This window comes from Sus scrofa, chromosome 13 (genome assembly GCF_054392235.1).
Source record: "Sus scrofa isolate SSC_HxYL_T2T_F1_AM1 chromosome 13, Sscrofa_HxYL_maternal_Yorkshire_Landrace_v2.0, whole genome shotgun sequence".
Lineage (NCBI taxonomy): Eukaryota > Metazoa > Chordata > Mammalia > Artiodactyla > Suidae > Sus > Sus scrofa.
Window position 1 is genome coordinate 45,664,758 of NC_139395.1, and position 21,082 is coordinate 45,685,839.

Sequence of the window (21,082 nt, forward strand, 5' to 3'; positions counted from 1 at the left end):
AATAGAGGCGTGGATCAAGAAGAAGTGGTACATATACACAATGGAATATTACTCAGCCATTAAAAGGAATGAAATAATGGCATTTGAAGCAACATAGATGGACCTAGAAATTATCATGCTAAGTGAAGTCAGTCAGACAATGAGACACCAATATAATATATTATCACTTACATGTGGAATCTAAGAAAAGGACACAACGAACTTCTTTGCATAACAGATACTGACTCAACAGACTTTGAAAACTTATGGTTTCCAAATGAGACAGGTTGGGAGGTGGGGGATGGGCTGGGGGTTTGGGATGGAAATGCTAAAAAATTGGGTTGTGATGATCACTGTACAACTATAACTGTGATAAAATTCACTGAGTAATTTAAAAAGAAAATAAAAATCAGGAGTTCCCATCATGGTGCAGCGGTTAACGAATCCGACTAGGAACCATGGGGTTGCGGGTTCGGTCCCTGCCCTCGCTCAGTGGGTTAACGATCCGGCGTTGCTGTGAGCTGTGGTGTAGGTCGCAGACGCGGCTCGGATCCCGCATTGCTGTGGCTCTGGTGTAGGCTGGCGGCTACAGCTCCGATTCGACCCCTAGCCTGGGAACCTCCATATGCCGCGGGAAGCGGCCCAAGAAATGGCAAAAAAAAAAAAGAAAAAGAAAAGAAAAGAAAAATCATCTCTTTGAAAATAAATAAATAAATAAAAGTTACTGCAGAAATGCATGGGATTGCTGATCGTCACTGTCCCCAATCTGCCCCTGGGCTAATGTAACATCATTGAGTGTGTGACAACATTCAGGCATCCTATTGAGAGTAAGTGCCCATTGCTGGACATATCAAGAGACATGACTACCCAGCAGGTAGAGGTGGTGAGGCTTTGGTTAGGTCAGAGGCAGTGGCAGGAAATGGAGGACATGGGGCAACAGGGAGCCAGAATGGGCTCTAGAGCAGGGGAGAGAATTCATTCCAAAGGGCAGAGTTTTCCTTTTTTTTTTTTTTTTGCTTTTTAGGGCCACACCCGTGGCATATGGATGTTCCCAGGCTAGGCTAGGGGTCCAATCAGAGCTGTAGCCACCAGCCTATGCCAGAGCTATAGCAACGCCAGATCCAAGACACGTCCGTGACCTACAGCACAGCTCACGGCAACGCCAGAGCCTTAACCTACTGACTGAGGCCAGGGATTGAACTGAAACTTCTTGGTTCCTAGTTGGATTCATTTTGTCTGTACCAGGATCTGAACTGCAGGGTGGAGTTTTCTTGTGAGTGTTCCTGGAGCTCTCCTTCTGGAAGTCAAAGGTCCTGGAGAGCAGCTGAGCTCTCCTTACAGCTTGCACCTGGGTGCTATGCCCCTCCCTGAATGTCCTGGAAGGAGAGGAAATACTTTGTACTGGGGGCTGGAGGGGGCTGGAGACCAGGAAGCTAGACTTGTGGTAACCTTGCTCTGTCCCAGTCTTTCTCAATCCCTGGGCCTCTGGGAGGTGAAATTGTTCCTGGGGGTCCCTCCCATCCTGGTTGAGTTAGACCCCCTTGTGCCATCGTGCTGCTTGCTGGTTGACAAATTCCATTAGGCAAGGTGCCTTGTTGAAGGGTGGCAGATGGGGGAAGGGTTCGTGGTTTTGATAAAAGGAATTTTCACACATTCAGCTATGGGGCAGTCATTCTGGATTATACATGTGTTACCTTGAATTTCATCCTAATTAAAACAGCCTGTTTGTGCCCTATTAAACATACATTGTACATCTGCTTTAATTATTAAAGGAAAGGGTACACTGACCAGAAGTAAAATATGTCCATATTAGAAAGTTCCCCTATGACACAGCAGGTTAAGGATCCTGGGTTCCTGCAGCTGCAGGGCAGCCAGCAACTGCAGCGTGGGTTTGATCCCTAGTCCAGGAACTTCCAAATGCTGTGGGTGTGGTTTAAAAAAAAAAAAAGGAATGTCCATATTAATAATAAAGCTTAAATGCTTCCCTTCTTGGAACACCAATGCTGATACTCCTTCAATGATAAGAGCCCTTTCCCAGGTGCCGAGGCCATATTGACTTGCTGTGTACTGATCTGTTCTTCCTTTTTCTTTCTTTCTTTCTTTCTTTCTTTCTTTCTTTCTTTCTTTCTTTCTTTCTTTCTTTCTTTCTTTCTTTCTTTCTTTCCTTCCTTCCTTCCTTTCTTTTTCTTTCTTTCTCTCTTTCTTTCTCTCTCTCTCTTTCTCTCTTAAAAAATGTATCTCTGACTTTAATATGCTTTGTTCTGACAAGATAAAACACTGTGCTGAAAACCATGCTTTTCAGGAGCATTTTCTCAGAGTAATCTGGGAAGCTGGCTTCCAGACTATAGTCCTCAGTTTGGCTCAAATAAAATTTCTACTCTTATTATAGATTATTTATTGATTATATTCATTGACAGTTTCCAGGACCTTTCTAGCCCTGAGCAATACTTGTCTGAGAGGGAGTTGGGGCTGAACCCATTCCAATTTTTTGAGCCTAAATTCCAGGCTCCAAGGCATGCCCTAGGCCTTCTGGGATGTTTGTGTGTTCTTTGAAAAAAGGGGCACATTTGAGGAAATTGGGGTTAATCAGAGGGAAAGGGAAACAGGTTCCTTTCCTGAAGGACTCCTCAGAGTCCCTTTTTTTTAGGGTCACACCTGCAGCATATGGAAGTTCCTAGGCTAGGGGTTGAATCAGAGCTGCAGCTGCTGGCCTACACCACAGTCAGAGCAATGTGCAATCCAAGCTGCATCTGGGACCTACACCTTAGCTCATGGCAACTCTGGATCCTTAACCCACTGAGCAAGGCCAGGGATTGAACCTGAGTCTTCATGGTTTACTAGTCAAATTTGTTTGCACTGAGCCACGATGGGAACTCCCCTCAGAGTACTTAATAAGCTAATGTACATTGTGGATCTCTAAGAAAAGGCGAGAGAGGTTTCACATACTTATTTGAATGTGCGACCCTTTCCATAGAGAATCTTGCAGGATCATGGACCCTAGTCCATGAAAAATACTCTGAGATGTACCTACTTAATACAGTGCAGCCCCCATATTCATTTCACAGAGGTCATGGAAACACAGAGGGGAAGGGGCTTGCCCCAGCTCCCTTTCCTGGGCACCCTGAACACCCCCCACACCAGAGAGTAGGGAGGGGCAGCTGCAGGGCTACTCCTCTGCCTCGCCTTCACCCCTTTCTCTCATTTTTAGTGGCTCAAGAGCCAACTCATGTGAGCTTAGGCTCTGCTGTCAGGGAGAGTTGGGGACATAAAAAAATGCCCACACATTGTCAGAGCCTACCTCTTCCATACGATATATATATCATATGGAAATTTCTGGGCTGGGGTCAAATTAGAGTTGCAGCTGCAGGCCTATACCACAACTCACAGCAACAACAGATCCTTAACCTACTGATGAAACCCACATCCTCATGGACACTAGTTGGGTTCATTCATTACTGCTGAGCCGTGATGGGAACTAACATCCTTCAATCTTTCTGCCTTCTTTTCTTTCTTTCTTTTCTTTTCTTTCTTTCTTTCTTTCTTTCTTTCTTTCTTTCTTTCTTTCTTTCTTTCTTTCTTTCTTTCTTTTGCTTTCTTTCTTTCTTTTTCTTTCTTTCCTTCCTTCCTTCCTTCCTTCCTTCTTTCTTTCTTGCCATGCCCATGGCATTCAGAAGTTTCCCGGTCAGGGATTGAACCCAAGCCACAGCAGTGTCCTGAGCCACAGCAGTAACAACACTGAATCCTTAACTCCTAGTCCACCAGGGAACTCCTAGGTTTCACTTTTTATTAAAACATAAGAATAGGAATTTAAAGCATGGGAAGAGAAAAAAACAAGAGACCCAAATGGTCAGTTGTAGAAATCAACCAAGATCTCTGAAACAAAGGAGCCTCAGTGGGGGGGAGGTGGCCTGGCTTTTTATTTTTTGTTTTTCTTTGGCGGGGGGCACACACCCATGGTTAGGGGTCTAATTGGAGCTAAAGCTGTCGGCCTATATCACAGCCACAGCAATGTGGGATCCGAGACGAGTCTTCAACCTACACCACAGCTCATAGCAGTGCCGGATCCTAAACCTACTGAGCAGGGCGAAGGATGGAACCCGCATTCTCATGGATCCTAGTTGGGTTTGTTTACTGCTGAGCCATGAAGAGAACTCCTGGCCTGGCTTTTTAAATCTAGTCATGTGGCTGAAACATGTTTATTCAAGATAGCCATCTTTGAAGTGGATGCCAGGCAGTCAAAGCTTAAGTCCAGCACTTGCATTACAAAAAAAAAAAAAAAGGAGAGAGAAAGAAAGAAAAAAGACAACAATCAACCGCTGGGGTTTAGACTACAGTCCACCCTCTGATTCCCAGGCATCTGAGTCAATGGTGAGGGCCTTAAATGACTGGGCAGTCAATACACTAATTCAGGGGTTACAAGCCAAAAATACATATATAAATAGGATTACAAAGCACATCTTATAATAATGATGCAGCAATAATTTGAAATCCAGTCTATAGCTCTTGTCCCAAACTTGAAGGTTCCAGCCATGAAAATAGGTTGGTGATATTTGGGGCCTTGGGAATCTGTTCAAAGGTTTGGGCAATGTAGGGGTTCTCTTGTGGTGCAGTGGGTTAAGGCTCCAGTGTTGTCACTGCAGTGGCTAGGTCCTTGCTGTGGTGTGGGTTTGATTCCTGTCCTGGGAACTTCCACATGCTGTGGTCTCGACTAAAAAAAGAAACAGCAAAGATTTGGGCAATATAGTGGAAAGTTAATATTTGGGACCATCCTGTGAAATAGGTTTGAGCCTGTCCAGAGTCTGTAGATTGCTCCATATCTTATCAAACCAGTCTCTTAGTCCCAGAAATAGATCAGTTTAGTTAAAAAGTTGCATCTCACTTTAGGAGGTAATAATGCATGTGAGTTACCCAAGTTAGGCCTACAGAGGGCAAGCAATCTGGTATTTAATGAGAGGCATTTCTGTGGAAACAAACAAAACAAACAAAACCAAAACCAAAAAAAAAAAAAAAAAGTTACTGATTAGAACAGATTATAATCCCAGTTTTCTGAGTTCTAAAGGCAGCCAGATTTCCAGGTTTTGGGTTTGAAGCCTCTTCAAATGGAGTGAGGGCAGACAGTGGCAATCGTAGATTTTCCTGGGTTGTAGTTTGAATGTCTCTGGCTGCCACAACAGCAGGCATGAAGATTGTCCACACACGAAATCATGTTAAATTGATTTCTCTGATGTTTGTATTAAGTTGTCCTACTTCAGCCTGCATAGCTTCAGGAAAAGGGAAGTTTTGGTTCTCAATGATTGCAAGTCAGAAAGATGGGAGAAAAAGTGGAAACCTTACTTTGGAGAGCTGTAGCCAGATATTAGAGGAAAATGAGAAGAATTCAGTATTCAGACCAGTTTACAGCTATAAAATCTCAAAGACAGGAGTTCCCATTGTGGCTTCGAGGTAATGAGCCCCAGTGGTATTCATACAGATGTGGGTTCAATCCCTGGCTTCCCTCATTGGGTTAAGGATCCAGCGTTGCTGTGAGCTGCAATGTAGGTCACAGATGCAGCTCCGATCTAGCATCGCTGTGGCTCTGGCTTAGGCCGGAAGCTGCAGCTCCAATTCAACCCCTAGCCTGGGAAATCGAGGCGGTGAGGTGGGGCTCGGCCCTAATAAAAAACAAAACAAAGCAAAACTCTGGGACCTAATTAAACCCAAAACCTTAGCAAAGGAAACCATTAAAAAAAGACAAAAAGACTACCCACAAAATGGGAGAAAAATCTTTGCCAAAGATGGAACAGATAAGGGCCTAATCTCCAAAATATACAAACAACTCATGCAACTCAAGAACAAAAGACAAACAACCCAACTGAAAAATGGGCAGAAGACCTAAATAGATGTTTATCCAAAGAAGACATACGGATGGCCAACAGGCATATGAAAAAATGGTCAATATCACTATTAGAGAAATGCAAATCAAAACTACAATGAGGTACCACTTCACACCAGTCAGAATGGCCATGATTTTTTTTTTTTTTTTGTCGTTTTGCCTTTTCTAGGGCCACTCCCACAGCATATGGAGGTTCCCAGGCTAGGGGTCTAATCAGAGCTGTAGCTGCCAGCCTACACCAGAGCCACAGCAACGCCAGATCTGAGCCGTGTCTATAACCTACAGCATAGCTCATGGCAACGCCGGATCCTTAACCCACTGAGCAAGGCTGGGGATTGAACCTGCAACGTCATGGTTCCTAGTTGGATTCATTAACCACTGAGCCACTACGGGAACTCCCCAGAATGGCCATGACTAACAAGTCAACGAATAACAAATGCTGGAGAAAGTATAGAGAAAAAGGTACTCTTTTCCACTGTTGGTGGGGATGTAAATTGGTACAACCACTATGGAAAACACTATGGAGGAACTTCAGGAAACTAAATACAGAACTACCATATGACCCAGCAATCCCACTGCTGGGCATATGTCAGGACAAAACTACCACTGGAAAAGATACATGCACCCCTATGTTCATAGCAGCACTATTCACAATAGCCAGGACATGGAAGCAAACTAAATGTCTATCCACAGATAAATGGATTAAGAAGATGTGGCACATATATATAATGGAATATTACTCAGCCACAAAAAAATCCATTTGCAGCAATATGGATTGATCTAGAAACTCTCATACTAAGTGAATAAAGTCAGAAAGAAAAAGACAAATACCATATGATATCACTTATTTGTGGAATCTAAAATCTGGAACAGATAATCCTATCCAAAAATTAAAAAAAAAACAGATAAAAATGGAAACAGATCAAGGCCAAAAGGAGCAGATTTGGGGTTCCCAAGGGGGAAAGGGGAGGGAGTGGGATGGATGGGCATTTTTGTGGTTTTTTTGGATGCAAACAGTTATATTTGGAGTGGATGGGCAATGGGATCCTACTGTACAGCACATGGAAATGTGTGTGATTGGGTCACTTTATTATACAACAGAACTTGATGAAACATTGTAAAGCAACTAACTTTAATAATAAAAACAAAACAAAACCAAACTCAAAGACAGTTAATAGAACTAGAATTTAATATCCACAATTGTGTATCAAATTTTCTAATAAAATATAAATTTTCTGTCTACATTCATTCACATTTCTATCAAAGATAAACATCATAAGACTAATTTATTAGCAAATTAAGTCTGGTTTCAATAATCTTGGCCTGATTATTATTAACATGAAGGTAGCGAGAAGAGTGATTGAACATGAGAGATTGACCATGCTCTCCTAGGCCTGCTTCACTAGAACTTTTCTTTTTTTTTTTCTTTTTTTTTGTCTTTTTAGGACCACACCTGTGGCATATGGTCAAATTGGAGCTGTAGCTGCCGGCCTACGCCACAGCCATAGCAACAAGGGATCCGGGCCGTGTCTGTGACCTACACTACAGCTCATGGCAACACTGGATCCATAACCCACTGAGCAAGGCCAGGGAGCAAACCTTCATCCTCATGGATACTAGTCAGATTCGTTTCTGCTGAGCCATGATGGAAATCGGCTTTGTGTATTGTTTTAATCTGAGCTCAATATCTGAGAGGAAAGAAACCCCTTGGGAGGGAAATTGTTTCTGGAGACAGGATAGGTGGTTCTCAGCTGGTGGTGAGCTGTCAGAAAGGTGCCTTTCAAATCTCTACATTACTTTTTGGAAATAAGCAAAGGCAGGTACCACCTGGACCCACTGAGTTGGTCCTAAGATTTGTGAGTGGCAGGGCTAGGGAAATGGAATCTGTGGAAATTGTGTTCTGATCTCTAGTGTGTCCCTCCCACAGGAGTTGGCCCCTTCTCTAGTCACTTTGCAAAACTGTTCCTACCTTCACAGGACATCCATGAGGACATGTATATTAAACTCTCCTAGGACAAGCCAGGCTATAAGAAGGGACCACGTAGTTACTGGGGAAAGGTGGAAGGGAGTGTGGGCATAGTGTGAAGAGCTGAGTCATAATGGGAACACCCCTGGAAACAGAACACTTTTAGACTAAGTAAGGCAGTGGAGAAGAATCTAGGAAGTTAAGAGATGGAGACGAGCCCCTGACTGTCTGAGAGCAGGGCCCACAGAAAATGATAGTGTTGAGTTGACTGTATGCCTAGACATGGGCTGGGTGGGTAAAGCTCCCTATGGGGGTGGTCCTATCATCCACTCATCAAACATTAACTGAGTGCCTACTGGGTGCTTAGAGCTGGAACTGACTGCTAAATACACTCCTGGACCCTGATTCCTGAAGATGCAATAGAGGGGAGGCAGAGGGGATGTGAGACAGTGCCTGTCCCTCCCTCTCCTGAAGGACCCAACCTACTTGAGCAACCCTGCCTGTGACACTGCCCGTGGGGCCCAGGAGAGGCCAGGACACTGTCAGGGCGATGGAGAAACCACTTCTTCACCTTGCACAGGCGCCCATCCTTCCCCACTGCCCAGCAATCCCCTGAGGCAAGAGCCAGGGCTGAGGCAAGTCCAGCCAGCATCCTGGGAGGCAGCCAGGGATGGGGCCGCTCAGGAAGTCCCAGACCCAGGCTGGGCATAAAGGAGGGTCCCGCAGGCTGGGAGGAGGCTCACCTGGGCACCATGGAGACCCAGAGGGCCAGCCTGTGCCTGGGGCGCTGGTCACTGTGGCTTCTGCTGCTGGGACTCGTGGTGCCCTCGGCCAGCGCCCAGGCCCTCAGCTACAGGGAGGCCGTGCTTCGTGCTGTGGATCGCCTCAACGAGCAGTCCTCGGAAGCTAATCTCTACCGCCTCCTGGAGCTGGACCAGCCGCCCAAGGCCGTGAGTCGGGCAGGGGCTCAGGAGGGGCTGGGGGGCGGGGGCTGTCCCCCACCCGCCCCGGGGCTCCCTGTCCCTCCCCCTGCTCAGGCTGTCCCTCCTGCCAGGAAGGCACTTGTCCCTCTAAGGGGGACCCCCTCTGCCAGGAAACCTTCCCAGAGCTGGGTGCCCTGCCCGCGTGAGAGCTTCCCGCCTTAGCCTCTGGGCTGTGGGCTCAGGGCCCTGCACAGCCTGTGAGGCAGGAGCGGGCTCTGTCCCCTCCCCTGTGCACCCAGCACCAAGCCCAGGGCCAGGCTCCCAGCAGGGGCTGCAGAGGCTGCTGTCTAGGTGGGGGGCGGGGAGGGGGTGACAGATCCGAGGGGGAAGCCTGAGCCCGAGTCCCATCTCCCCACTTTGATCCTTGACCAGGACGAGGACCCGGGCACCCCAAAACCTGTGAGCTTCACGGTGAAGGAGACTGTGTGTCCCAGGCCGACCCGGCGGCCCCCGGAGCTGTGTGACTTCAAGGAGAACGGGGTGAGGCTGGGGGCTGGGGGCGCTGGCGGATGCTTCCCAAGGAGCTGAACAGGAGAGCCTTCTGGGGAAGATGTCCAGGCCCTGGGGTGAGGCTGGGAGCTCATGGATGGAGGAGGGGGGGGTCCCAGTTTGACCTTGAGTCTCCCCTTCCAGCGGGTGAAACAGTGTGTGGGGACAGTCACCCTGGATCAGATCAAGGACCCGCTCGACATCACCTGCAATGAGGTGAGTGGCCCCTTATTGGTGTCAAGTTGCTAATGGGTTGGTGTGGGGAACTCCTTGGGAGTGTTACCCGCTGCCCCATCCAGGGCGTGGAAAGGCCCTCCTACCCCGGCCCTTCCCTCACCTCGGCCCCAGGGCTCCAGGTCTGGCTCTGTCATCCTTAGGGCCGCGGTTCCCTCAATGGGGTCCCCCCCTCGTATTTGTCAGAAAGGCACATTTCAGGCCCCACCCCGACCCTCTGAATCACACTCTTGGGTGGGGCCCAGCCTTGTCTCTTCTCCCAAGATCCCAGCGGGTTCTTCCTGTGCTGTCGGCTGAGAGGCAGTGACCGGACTAATGGACTTGCAGGCCCTGCTCCTGGCCAGCTTTGCGGGGCTGGGTTTGGGACCCTGGCAAGGCCCCAGCCATCTCTGGGCCTGAGTCCACTTATGTGTCTGTGGGGGATTCCACCACGTGCTCCAAAGGTCACAGCCAGAGGTGGACCAGGGACCCAAGCCTCTTACTGTTTCCCCATTCAGGGATTTTTCTAGTCTGGAGGGAGGGTTCTTGTCTTGACCCTTGGCCAGACCCCACCCGAAACCTGTTTCTCTTGGTCACAGGTTCAAGGTGTCAGGGGAGGTCGCCTGTGCTATTGTAGGCGTAGGTTCTGCGTCTGTGTCGGACGAGGATGACGGTTGCGACGGCAGGCTTTCCCTCCCCCAATTTTCCCGGGGCCAGGTTTCCGTCCCCCAATTTTTCCGCCTCCACCTTTCCGGCCCGCACCATTCGGTCCACCAAGGTTCCCTGGTAGACGGTGAAGGATTTGCAGGCAACTCACCCAGAAGGCCTTTCGGTACATTAAAATCCCAGCAAGGAGACCTAAGCATCTGCTTTGCCCAGGCCCGCATCTGTCAAATAAATTCTTGTGAAACCAACTTCCTCCAGGCTTCAATTTCATTGTCTCCTGTCTTCCCACTTCCTGACCCTGAGTCCTTAACTCTGGGAGAACTCGTGTGTGTGTGTGTGTGTGTGTGTGTGTGTGGTGTGTGTGTGTGGTGCTGTAACCACAGAGATGGGTGAGGCCACTGTTCCTTCTAGGATGGCTTGGAGGGAAGGCAGCAGGGAGTTTGAAAAGGGCTCTGGGGCGGCCCTGGGGCCCTTCCCATCACCAAGGTAAAACCCGAGTCTCTGGGGTTGTCATAGTAACAACACCAGCAAAGGGTGCCTGGGCCCCAAGTCGTCCGCTCATGACTGCCTCCTTCTGCCCCTCTTCCTTCCTTCCTTCCTTCCCTTCATCTTCTTTTATTACAATTGTTCTTAGAAAGACATACGCTTGGAGTTCTGGTTGTGGCTCAGCAGAATCAAACCCGTCTCCTATGAGGATGTGGCCTTGCTCAGTGGGTTAAGGATCTGGCATCGCTGTGCCAGTGGCAAAGGCCGGCCGCTATAGCTCCCATTTGACCTCTAGCCTGGGAACTTCCATATGCTACAAGTGCGGCCCTAAGAAGGAACCAAAAAAAAAGAAGACATCATGCTCTTTATGAAAAGTTCATAAACAATCCTAGGACAGCTGAAGCCCTTTTGACCACGCGACTCTAAGCCCTACTCACCCCCATCACAAATAACCTCCGTTCATCAACTTGGTGTGTATCTGTTCTGATCTCTTTTTTCGGCCATGCCCACCCGGCGTGGAAGTTCTTGGACCAGGGACTGAACGTGTACCACAGCAGTTACCTGAGCTGCTGCAATGACAACACTGTGGATCCTTCACCTGCTGTGCCACAAGAGAACTCCCTGCTCTGATCTTTCTAGATATTTATATGCATTTATGAACGTGAAGAAATACGGTGTCTTGTTTTATATTGATTGACGCTTTCCATATGGAATCAAACTGCATGAGTTACTCTGCAATTTGCCCTTTCCCCTCAATATTAAATGTGAAATTTTCCTACGCATAAAAGTTCTAGGTGAAATATTAAATGTATACCAATAAGGTGCACTCATCGGAAGTGTACAGCTTGCTGAGATTTTGCTGTATAAACACAGTTGTGTAACCAGCACTCAGGAACCTCCCTGCCCCTTTTCCGCTTGCAACCCCTTCCACATAACCATGACCCTGACTTTGAACTCCTTAGATTAGCAGTGCTAGATCTTGAAATTTACAGGTGATACAAGTAGAACCTAAATATTCCTTTTGGCCAGTTTCTCCATATAGCATGATATTTGTGAGCATCATGTGTGTTATGGTATGGTTACACCTGTTCACCTGAAAATCGTAGGTGGACTTCCCTACGTTGTAGGGCAGTGGAAGCAAAGCCGACGGGTATCCATGAGGATGCAGGTTTGATCCTTGGCCTCCCTCGGTAGGTCAAGAATTCAGTGTTGCCAGTGAGCTGTGGTGTAGGTCAGAGATGCGGCTCAGATCCCGCGTTGCTATGGCTGTGGTGCAGGCCAGTGGCGGTAGCTCCAATTCCACCCCTAGCCTGGTAACTTCCAGAGGCTGAGGGTGTGGCCCTAAAAGCAAAAAAGAAAAAAGAAAAGAAAGAAAGAAAGAAAAGGCAGTACTATTATACTGTACTACTATAGCCCAATATAGTTGTTATTTTATTTATGGTGGATAAGTAAAATTCTTCTTCTTCTTCTTTTTTTGTTGTTGTTCTTAGGGCTGCGCCGCCCACATGTGGAAGTTCCCAGGCAAGGGGTCAGATCAGAGCTACAGCGGCTGGCCTATGTCACAGCCATAGCAACGTGGGATCCGAGGGGATCTGCAGCCTACACCCACAGCTCACGGCAATGCCCGATCCTGGACACCCTGAGCGAGGCCAGGAATGGAACCTGCATCCTCAGGGAAACTAGCTGGATTTGGCTCCTCTGCGCCCAAACGGGAACTCCTAAAAGTATTCTTTTTAAAGGCGGCACACCTGCCCATGGGGTGGACGGAGCTGTCCCACTCCCGCAGGTCTGCGAGGTTTCCAGTTGCCCAGGTAGGCCCAAGCAAGACGCAGGAAGCATCTTGGTTCCTTCCTCCTCATGGCCTGAGGGAGTGTCCTGCGGGAGGCTCCTGAAAAGTGGGACAGGGTGGGGGACATGGATAATGGCCTGTGCCGGGCCAGGCTTCTCCGGGGGACCATGAAGAGGGGCTGTATAAAGTGGCTGCCTGCTGTCCCCCTTTACCCAGTGGAGACTGGGCCCCTGGCCCGCACCTTGAAGTTCTGTGCGGCGGGAATAGCTCCATGGAGGATAGGAGGGCCTCCTCTGCAGGTGTAAGACATCTTCCGTTTCCCAGGGCGGGAGAGGGAGGGGCAGCTGGGGAAAATCTGGTTTACCTTCTCCCAGAAGGTCAGCAGGTTGGGTGGAGGGCGGGACCGGAAGCCAGGTCGCTCAGCCCTGGCCCTGCTCCTTGTCTTGACCACTTTGCTTTGATGCCTGGAAGCCCGGGGCTCTGGGACTGGCCTGAGGACGCGGGGCCACACACGGCTGAGGCTGTGCTTTGTCCGACTGGGGCCTTTTAAGTGCAGAGCGTGGTGGGAAAGGATGTCTGTCAGAACCAGACCGGTAGGGAAGCTGGAGGGGCACTGGGAAAGGCGGAGCCCAGGCTGGGGGCCAGGTGGTGACAACACTCTTTCAGGCCTAGCCTCCGCAGGACCATTGCTCTCTGTGGGTTAGAAGCTGCCACTGGGAGAGTGCCCAGGGCCTAGCCTGATCATCTCAGGGCACAGCCACTGTGGCTGCAGATCCTCCCACTCCTGACCCCATTCCTTACTCGTGCCTTAACACTCTGTCTGAGTCTCTCTCTCTCTCCCTCCCTCTCTCTCTTTTTTGTAAGATCGTCATCCACCTGTATTCTTAAAAATATTTTTTAAATGGTTTTTTCCCGTCGTAGCTGGTTTACAGGGTTTTGTCAGTTTTCTACAGTACGGCAAAGAGACCCAGTCCCACATACGTGTATACATTCTTTGTCTCATGTCATCCCCCTTCATGCTCCACCATGAGTGACTAGATACAGGTCCCAGGGCTACACAGCAGGATCTCCATGCTTATTCATTGCAAAGGCAATAGGTTGCATCCATTGACCCCCAATTCCCAGTCCATCCCACTCCCTTCCCCCTCCTCCTGTGCAGCCACAAGCATGTTCTCCAAGTCCATGAGTGTCTTTCCTGAGGAAAGGTTCATTTGTGCTGAAGATTAGAGTCCAGATATAAGTGATATCATGTGGTACTGTCTTTCTCTTTCTGACTTACCTCATCTAGCATGAGAGTCTCTAGTTGCTTCCGTGTTGCTGCAAATGGCCTGATTTCGTTCTTTTTTATGGCTCAGTAGTATTCCATTGTGTACATATACCACATCTTCCTAATCCACTCATCTGTCGATGGACCTTTAGGTTGTTTCCATGTCTTGGCTAGTGTGAGTAGCGCTGCAGTGAACATACGGGTGCATGTGTCTTTTTCGAGGAAAAGTTTGTCCGGACGCATGTGCAAGAGTGGGATTGCTGGATGATGTGGTGGTTCTGCGGTAAGTTTTCGGGGGCACCGCCATACTGTTGTCCACAGTGGCTGTACCAAGGTACATTCCCACCAACAGTGTGGGAGGGTTCCCTCTTCTGCACACCCTCTCCAGCATTTGTTATTTGTGGATTTGTTAATGACGGCCATTCCGACTGGTGGGAGGTGTGGTACCTCATGGGAGTTTTGATGTGCATTTCTCTAATAATCCGAGATGGGGAGCATCTTTTCCTGTGCCTGTTGGGCATCTGTAAGTCTTCTTTGGAGAAATGTCTGTTCAGGTCTTTTGCCCATTTTTCAGTTGGGTTGTTGGCTTTTTTTGCTGTCGCGTTGTATAAGATGCTTGCATAGTTTAGAGAGGAAGCCCTTGTCCGTTGCACCGTTTGAAACTCCTTTCTCCCATTCTGTACGTGGTCTTTTTGTTTCTCTCTCTCTCTTTTTTTAATGGTTTCCTTTGCTGTGCCAAAGGGTGTCAGTTTGATTAGGTCGCATAGGTTTATTTTTGCTTTTATTTCTGTTGCCTTGGGAGACTGACCTAAGAAAACGTTTGTAAGGTAGATGTCAGAGAATGTTTGCCTTTGTTCCCTCCTAGGAGTTTGATGGTGTCTTGCTTTATGTTTAAGTCTTTAAGCCATGTGGCGTTTATTTTCGTGCGTGGTGTGAGGGTGTGTTCCAGTTTCACTTATTTACACGCGACTGTCCAGTTTTCCCAGCACCACTGGCTGAAAAGACTGTCTTTTCCCCCTTTTGATATTCTTGCCGCCTTTGGCAAAGACTAATTGACGGTAGGTGTCTGGGTTCTTGATTCTGTTCCACTGGTCTGTATGTCTGTTTTCGTACTGGTACCACACTCTCTTGATTGCTGTGGCTCTGCAATATTGCCCAAAGTCCGGGAGAGTGATGCCTCCTGCTTGGTTTTTGTTCCTCAGCATTGCTTTGGCAATTCTGGGTCTTTTGTGGTTCCATATAAGTATTTGGATTGTTTGTTCTAGTTCTGTGAACAATGTCATGGGGAATTGGATAGGGATTCCTTTGAATCTGTAGAGTGCTTTGGCTGGTGTGGCCATTATACGATATGCATTTTTCCAGCCCAGGAGCATGGACTATCCTTCCATTTCTTGGCATCCTCTTTAATTTCCTTGATTGAGGTGTTACAGGTCTCAGCAGATAAGACTTTCATCTCTGTGGTCAGGTTTATTCCCAGGTACTTAATGTTTTTGGGTGTGATTGTAAAAGGTGTTGTATTTTTGTATTCCTTCTCTAATATTGCATTGTTAGTATACAGAAATGCAACTGATTTCTCTCTCTCTCTTTCTCTCTTTCCTTCCTTCCTTCCTGTCTTTCTGTCTTTCTGTCTTTCTATCTTTTGCTTTTTAGGGCCCCACCCTCGGCATATGGAGGTTCCCAGGCTAGGGGTCTAATTGGACCTACACCACACAGCTCACAGCAACACCAGCGCCTTAACCCACTGAGTGAAGCCAGACATCGAACCCGAAACCTCATGGTTCCTCGTCGGATTCCTCTCCGCTGGGCCGTGACGGGACCTCCTGATTTCTGTGAGTGTTAACCTTGTATCCTGCTCCTTTGCTGACTTCATGGATCCGTTTGAGGAGTTGTTGTGTGGAGTCCTTAGGGTTTTCTGGGTATGGTATCATGTCATCTGCACACAGTGACAATTTTACCACTTCTCTTCCAATCTGGATCCTTTTTATGTCTTTTGTTTGTCTGATTGCTGTGGTTAGGACTTCCAATACTCCGGTGAACAGTGGTGAACAGTGGTGAGGCTGGGTATCCTTGTCTTGTTCCAGATGTTAGTGGGAAGGCTTTCAGCTTTTCTCCATTGAGTACTGTATTTGCTGTGGGTGTGTCATCAATGGCTTTGATTACGTTAAGGTATGTTCCCTCCACACCCACTTTGTCAGAGTGTGTATCACGAGTGGATGTTGGACTTTGTCACACGCTTTTTCTGCATCTATTGAGATGATCACGTGGTTTTTGACTTTTCTTTTGTTAATGTGGTGGTCGATGTTGACCGATTTGCGTTGTGTTGAAGCATCCTTGTGAACCTGGGATGAATCCCACTTCGTCGTGGTGTGTGTGGTCTTTTTCACATAGTGCTGGGTTCGGTCACGCTTCTCTGTCTCCTGAAGCAAGAACCGGGCTAAGGGAACAGGGGGATAAGGAGCCTCTTCCCAGGTGTCCATCTACCGGCTTGAGCTCCTGCTCCCCTCACGGCCTTCTCAGCTGCGCCTGAGGCCATTTGAGTTGGCTTCACGCTCACTGGCTGCCGAGGGTCCCCCAGAGCAGAGTCTTTGCAAGGGAGTCACAGCTGGTGAGAGGCAAAGCGAGGATTCAAACTCACCCTGCCCGACTCCAGAATGCCTGGGGGCAGCTCATTCTGGGTGATCATCACCACTCCTGTTTAGGGAGCTTCGCTTATGGGCCAGCCGGTTCCACGTTCTTTCCCTCGGTTGACTCCTTTATCAGACCTTGTCCTTGAACAGCCTCCTCTCCCCATGGGGGGATGGGGAAGGGAAGCTCAGTCCCAAGGTTTGGGAAATTCAAAGGTGCAGAGGCAGGAAAGCCCAAGGAGCATTTCAGGCTTACCAGGTACTCAGTAAGCGTGGGTATTGCTAATTGCTTTCTACTGTAACCACCTCCTTTTCCTCCTTTGACTTGGGAAAGGCTACAGCTTGACCAAGAGGCCCCTGGGGCAATACCTGGACTGTGAAGCCAGGTTGTTCAGAAGCCCACCTCGCCTTCCTTCTCCAAGGCTCAGTCAGCACCAGTCATCCTGGCTGCCACTTCCCATGTGCCCTGGGCAAGTCCCCGGGGCCTAGAGCCCAGCTGAGTCCAAAGAGCTACTCCAGGCCTCACAGTCACAATGCCATTCCTCTGGAGAACTGTACAAGAATTGGCCTTGGCCCGTTCGCTCTCCCAGCTGTGCTGTCTCTGCCCCCGACACTGGCCACCCCAGCCCAGTGTCTTCACCAGAGCAGTGACCAGGAGTCTTTTGGGGTCAAATCAGAAGAGAAGACCTGAGGCTGTGGGAGCCAAGACGAGGGGGCACCTTGTGTGGCTGGAGGTCAGGGAAGGCTTCCTCGGGTGGAAGGGCAGGGCAAGCCGAGGGATCAGGTGCAGAGCCATTGGGACAGGAGCAGGAGGACACAGAGGCTTGAGTGGCCGGGGTGTCTGTGACAGCAGTGTGTAGGGTTTGAGAGCTGGAAGTGGGGACAAAGGTGAGATTCGAGAATGCAGGCCCCAGTGCCAGGCAGGGGTGTGTGGGCTCAAGGCAGGGGCTGAAATGGCCACGTCAGTGGCCTGAAGGAGCCCCTAGAATTGGTGTGGAGGGTGGACCGTGGTCCCGGGAGAGACAGGAACCCAGGGAAGGTGGAGTCTGGAGTGTGTGGGCACGCGAGAGGGAGACGGTGGTGGTAGGGGCAGGGCAGAGGCGGTGGGGAGGTCAGAGGGAGTGTCCTCAGGAGGAAGAAGTGGGCGCAGGTGGGGTCTCCCCAGGCTTTCAGCTCAGGGCTCCTGGGTTGGCGCCCAGCCAACAGCCGCCAGACAGCAGAGTGTGGACAGCCGGGGGTGTTCATGGGAGTCCTGAACTCAGAGACACAGACCAGGGATGTGTGTCCACGATAACGGGTATCTTGAGAAGGGATGTCCCCAGGAATGTGTCTTAGGACTGGGAGGAGAAGCAGCCCCCCTGCACCTGTGTGAGCTCTGTGTGTTAAGAGGAGGGTCCTTGGGCAGACAGAACAGGAGTCACACAGGAGGCGGGAGGTGACTCAGTGGGCCGGCATCGGGGGAGGATACTGCAGGGGGCGGTTTCAGGAGGACAGAGCATCCCCAGTGCCCGTGGAGACAGACAATGCCTGACAGAATCTTCTGGACTCATGATGGTGGCCAGGCTGCTGTGGCCCTGAGTGTGAGACAGAGCAAGAGGTCTCACTGTTTGAGATGATCCTTCCTAAGGCGGGGTGAGGGAGAAAAGGTCAATGGGCCCCGTCTCAGGAAAGCTGGGGATGTGAGCGTTTTCAGATGAGGAAGGTAGAAGAGAATCTAGGAGAGGGGACACATGGAGCGGAGCCCCTGACTTGCTGAGGACTGGGTCAGGAAACAGGAAGATGTGGGGCTAACGGCCGAGGCTCGGGCGGGGCGAGCAAGCAAGATGCCAGATGCGGTAGGGTCCTCTTATCTGCGCATCAGACATTACTGAGTGTCTACTGAGTACCAAGCATTGTAGGGAGCTGGAGACTGAGTGCTGACTACACTCCTGGACCCTGATTCCTGAAGATGCCATAGTGGGGAGAAGGCGGGGAGTGAGACTGTGCCTGTCCCTCCCTCACCCAAGGACTCAACCCGCCTGAGCAACCCTGCCTGTGACACTGCCCGTGGGGCCCAGGAGAGGCCAGGACACTGTCAGGGCGATGGAGAAACCACTTCTTCACCTTGCACAGGCGCCCATCCTTCCCCACTGCCCAGCAATCCCCTGAGGCAAGAGCCAGGGCTGAGGCAAGTCCAGCCAGCATCCTGGGAGGCAGCCAGGGATGGGGCCGCTCAGGAAGTCCCAGACCCAGGCTGGGCATAAAGGAGGGTCCCGCAGGCTGGGAGGAGGCTCACCTGGGCACCATGGAGACCCAGAGGGCCAGCCTGTGCCTGGGGCGCTGGTCACTGTGGCTTCTGCTGCTGGGACTCGTGGTGCCCTCGGCCAGCGCCCAGGCCCTCAGCTACAGGGAGGCCGTGCTTCGTGCTGTGGATCGCCTCAACGAGCAGTCCTCGGAAGCTAATCTCTACCGCCTCCTGGAGCTGGACCAGCCGCCCAAGGCCGTGAGTCGGGCAGGGGCTCAGGAGGGGCTGGGGGGCGGGGGCTGTCCCCCACCCGCCCCGGGGCTCCCTGTCCCTCCCCCTGCTCAGGCTGTCCCTCCTGCCAGGAAGGCACTTGTCCCTCTAAGGGGGACCCCCTCTGCCAGGAAACCTTCCCAGAGCTGGGTGCCCTGCCCGCGTGAGAGCTTCCCGCCTTAGCCTCTGGGCTGTGGGCTCAGGGCCCTGCACAGCCTGTGAGGCAGGAGCGGGCTCTGTCCCCTCCCCTGTGCACCCAGCACCAAGCCCAGGGCCAGGCTCCCAGCAGGGGCTGCAGAGGCTGCTGCCTAGGTGGGGGCGGGGAGGGGGTGACAGATCCGAGGGGGAAGCCTGAGCCCGAGTCCCATCTCCCCACTTTGATCCTTGACCAGGACGAGGACCCGGGCACCCCGAAACCTGTGAGCTTCACGGTGAAGGAGACTGTGTGTCCCAGGCCGACCCGGCAGCCCCCGGAGCTGTGTGACTTCAAGGAGAACGGGGTGAGGCTGGGGGCTGGGGGCGCTGGCGGATGCTTCCCAAGGAGCTGAACGGGTGGCTTCTGGGGAAGATGTCCAGGCCCTTGGGTGAGGCTGGGAACTTATGGCTTGGGAGAGTTCCTGATTTTACCTTGAGTCTCCCCTTCTAGCGAGTGAAGCAGTGTGTGGGGACAGTCACCTTGAACCCATCCATTCACTCACTGGACATCTCCTGTAATGAGGTGAGTGGCCCCATTTTCTTTGAGGTGCTGCTTGTTGGTTGGTGCATGGAACCTCCTTTGTCCAGTCACCTGCTGCCCCATCCAGGCAGGGAACGTGCCCCCTACCCTGGCCCCTCCCTCACCTGGGCCCCAGGTCTCCAGGATGGGTTCTGTCATCCTTAGAGCAGTGGTTCTTAAGTGGGGTCCTCACCCAGAAATTCACATTCTCATGCCCTCTCAGTCCTCCTGAATCAGACCCTGGGGTGGATCCCTGGCAAGGGTATTGTCATAAAGCCTGCAGGGAATTCTGACTGTGCTGACATCTGAGGGGCCCTACCTTGAGGAATGGACTCTCAGGCCCTGCTCTCGTCCAGCTTTGCTGGGCTGGGCCTGCCACCCTGGGACGTCACCTGTCATATCTGGGCCTGAGGTTGCTCATCTGTCTGTGGGTGTAGGGATTCAACCACATGCTCCAAAATTCACAGCCATTGGGCAAACTGTGGCCCCAAGTCTGCTGTTGTGTTCCATTTTTGGGGTTGTTCAAGTGGGAAGTAGGGGACCTGTGTTGATCCTCCTTCAGTCCCATGAGAGATCTCTCTCATCCTTGTTCACAGATTCAGAGTGTCAGGAGACGTCCCCGACCCCCATATTTGCCAAGGCCAAGGCCACCTCCGTTTTTCCCACCAAGGCTCCCACCAAGGATCCCACCAGGGTTCCCACCAAGGTTCCCACCACGGTTCCCCGGAAAACGGTGATGGAGTGGCTGATAACATACCCATTAAAAGCTTTTGGTGAATCCTGAGCCCAGGGAAAGTCCTAGGATCTTATTGTTGTGGCTCAGACTTCTGAACCATGAAAAATAAATTCTTGTGAAAGCAACCTTTGTATGGGAGTACCTGTTGAGGCTCAGTGGGTTAAGAATCCAAGTAGTATCCATGAGGACACAGATTCAATCCCTGACCTCGCTCAGTGGGTTAATGGATCCGGTGTTGCTATGAGCTGTGGTGGAGGTTGTAGTCACTTTTCAGTTCTGGCAATGCTGCGGCTCTAGTGCAGGCTGGCAGTTGCTGTTCCAGTCGGACCCCTATCCTGGCAACTTCCATATGCCCCAGGTATAGCCATAAAACACCAAAAGAATGACTTCTAGCTTTCCATATCACTTGTTTCCCCTCTTACTACCTACCACTACTGATCTTAATTCTGGGAGTCTTCGTGTGTGTGTGTGTGTGTGTGTGTGTGTGTGTGTGTGTGTGTGTGTGTGTGAAAGAGAGAGGGGGTGGTGGGGAACTTCTGTATACACAGAGTTGGGTGAGGCTGCTGTCCCTTCCAGAAAAACACTGTGGGAGGCACCTGGGTCACAAGGTCCAGACAGCGTCTCCATTCAGGTCCCTTGCATGCCCTTCACATGCCTCCGCCCTCCTCCTCCATCACCCAGTAGGGACTTAAGGAGACCCGCTCTGTGCGCAGTGCTGGTGGGGATGCTGTTCTGCTCTCATGGGGGTGACGGTCCAGGAGGCGCCAGGCCTCTTGTTAAACAGAGACACAGTTCAGCCTCAG

General features: G+C 50.6%; 2 protein-coding genes across 2 annotated transcripts; both read left to right on the top strand.

Moving 5' to 3' along the window:
• Positions 1-8,524: 8,524 nt before the first annotated feature.
• On the top strand, positions 8,525-10,416 carry LOC102159373 (protegrin-1). Its single transcript, XM_005669497.4, has 4 exons — positions 8,525-8,767; positions 9,173-9,280; positions 9,434-9,505; positions 10,102-10,416. Exons 1-4 carry the CDS (start codon positions 8,570-8,572, stop codon positions 10,171-10,173), a joined length of 450 nt encoding a protein of 149 aa, XP_005669554.1. The 5' UTR covers positions 8,525-8,569; the 3' UTR covers positions 10,174-10,416.
• Positions 10,417-18,600: 8,184 nt separating this feature from the next.
• On the top strand, positions 18,601-20,404 carry LOC110258647 (cathelin-like). Its single transcript, XM_084988402.1, has 4 exons — positions 18,601-18,816; positions 19,221-19,328; positions 19,475-19,546; positions 20,140-20,404. Exons 1-4 carry the CDS (start codon positions 18,619-18,621, stop codon positions 20,278-20,280), a joined length of 519 nt encoding a protein of 172 aa, XP_084844528.1. The 5' UTR covers positions 18,601-18,618; the 3' UTR covers positions 20,281-20,404.
• Positions 20,405-21,082: the final 678 nt, after the last annotated feature.

Bases quoted from the DNA above. Each gene is read 5' to 3' on its own strand.
- LOC110258647 (XM_084988402.1), top strand. From the start codon at position 18,619: ATGGAGACCCAGAGGGCCAGCCTGTGCCTGGGGCGCTGGTCACTGTGG. The intron at 19,329-19,474 runs GTGAGGCTGGGG...CTCCCCTTCTAG, and splicing joins GTGACTTCAAGGAGAACGGG to CGAGTGAAGCAGTGTGTGGG. The intron at 19,547-20,139 runs GTGAGTGGCCCC...CCTTGTTCACAG, and splicing joins TGGACATCTCCTGTAATGAG to ATTCAGAGTGTCAGGAGACG.
- LOC102159373 (XM_005669497.4), top strand. From the start codon at position 8,570: ATGGAGACCCAGAGGGCCAGCCTGTGCCTGGGGCGCTGGTCACTGTGG. The intron at 8,768-9,172 runs GTGAGTCGGGCA...ATCCTTGACCAG, and splicing joins TGGACCAGCCGCCCAAGGCC to GACGAGGACCCGGGCACCCC. The intron at 9,506-10,101 runs GTGAGTGGCCCC...TCTTGGTCACAG, and splicing joins TCGACATCACCTGCAATGAG to GTTCAAGGTGTCAGGGGAGG.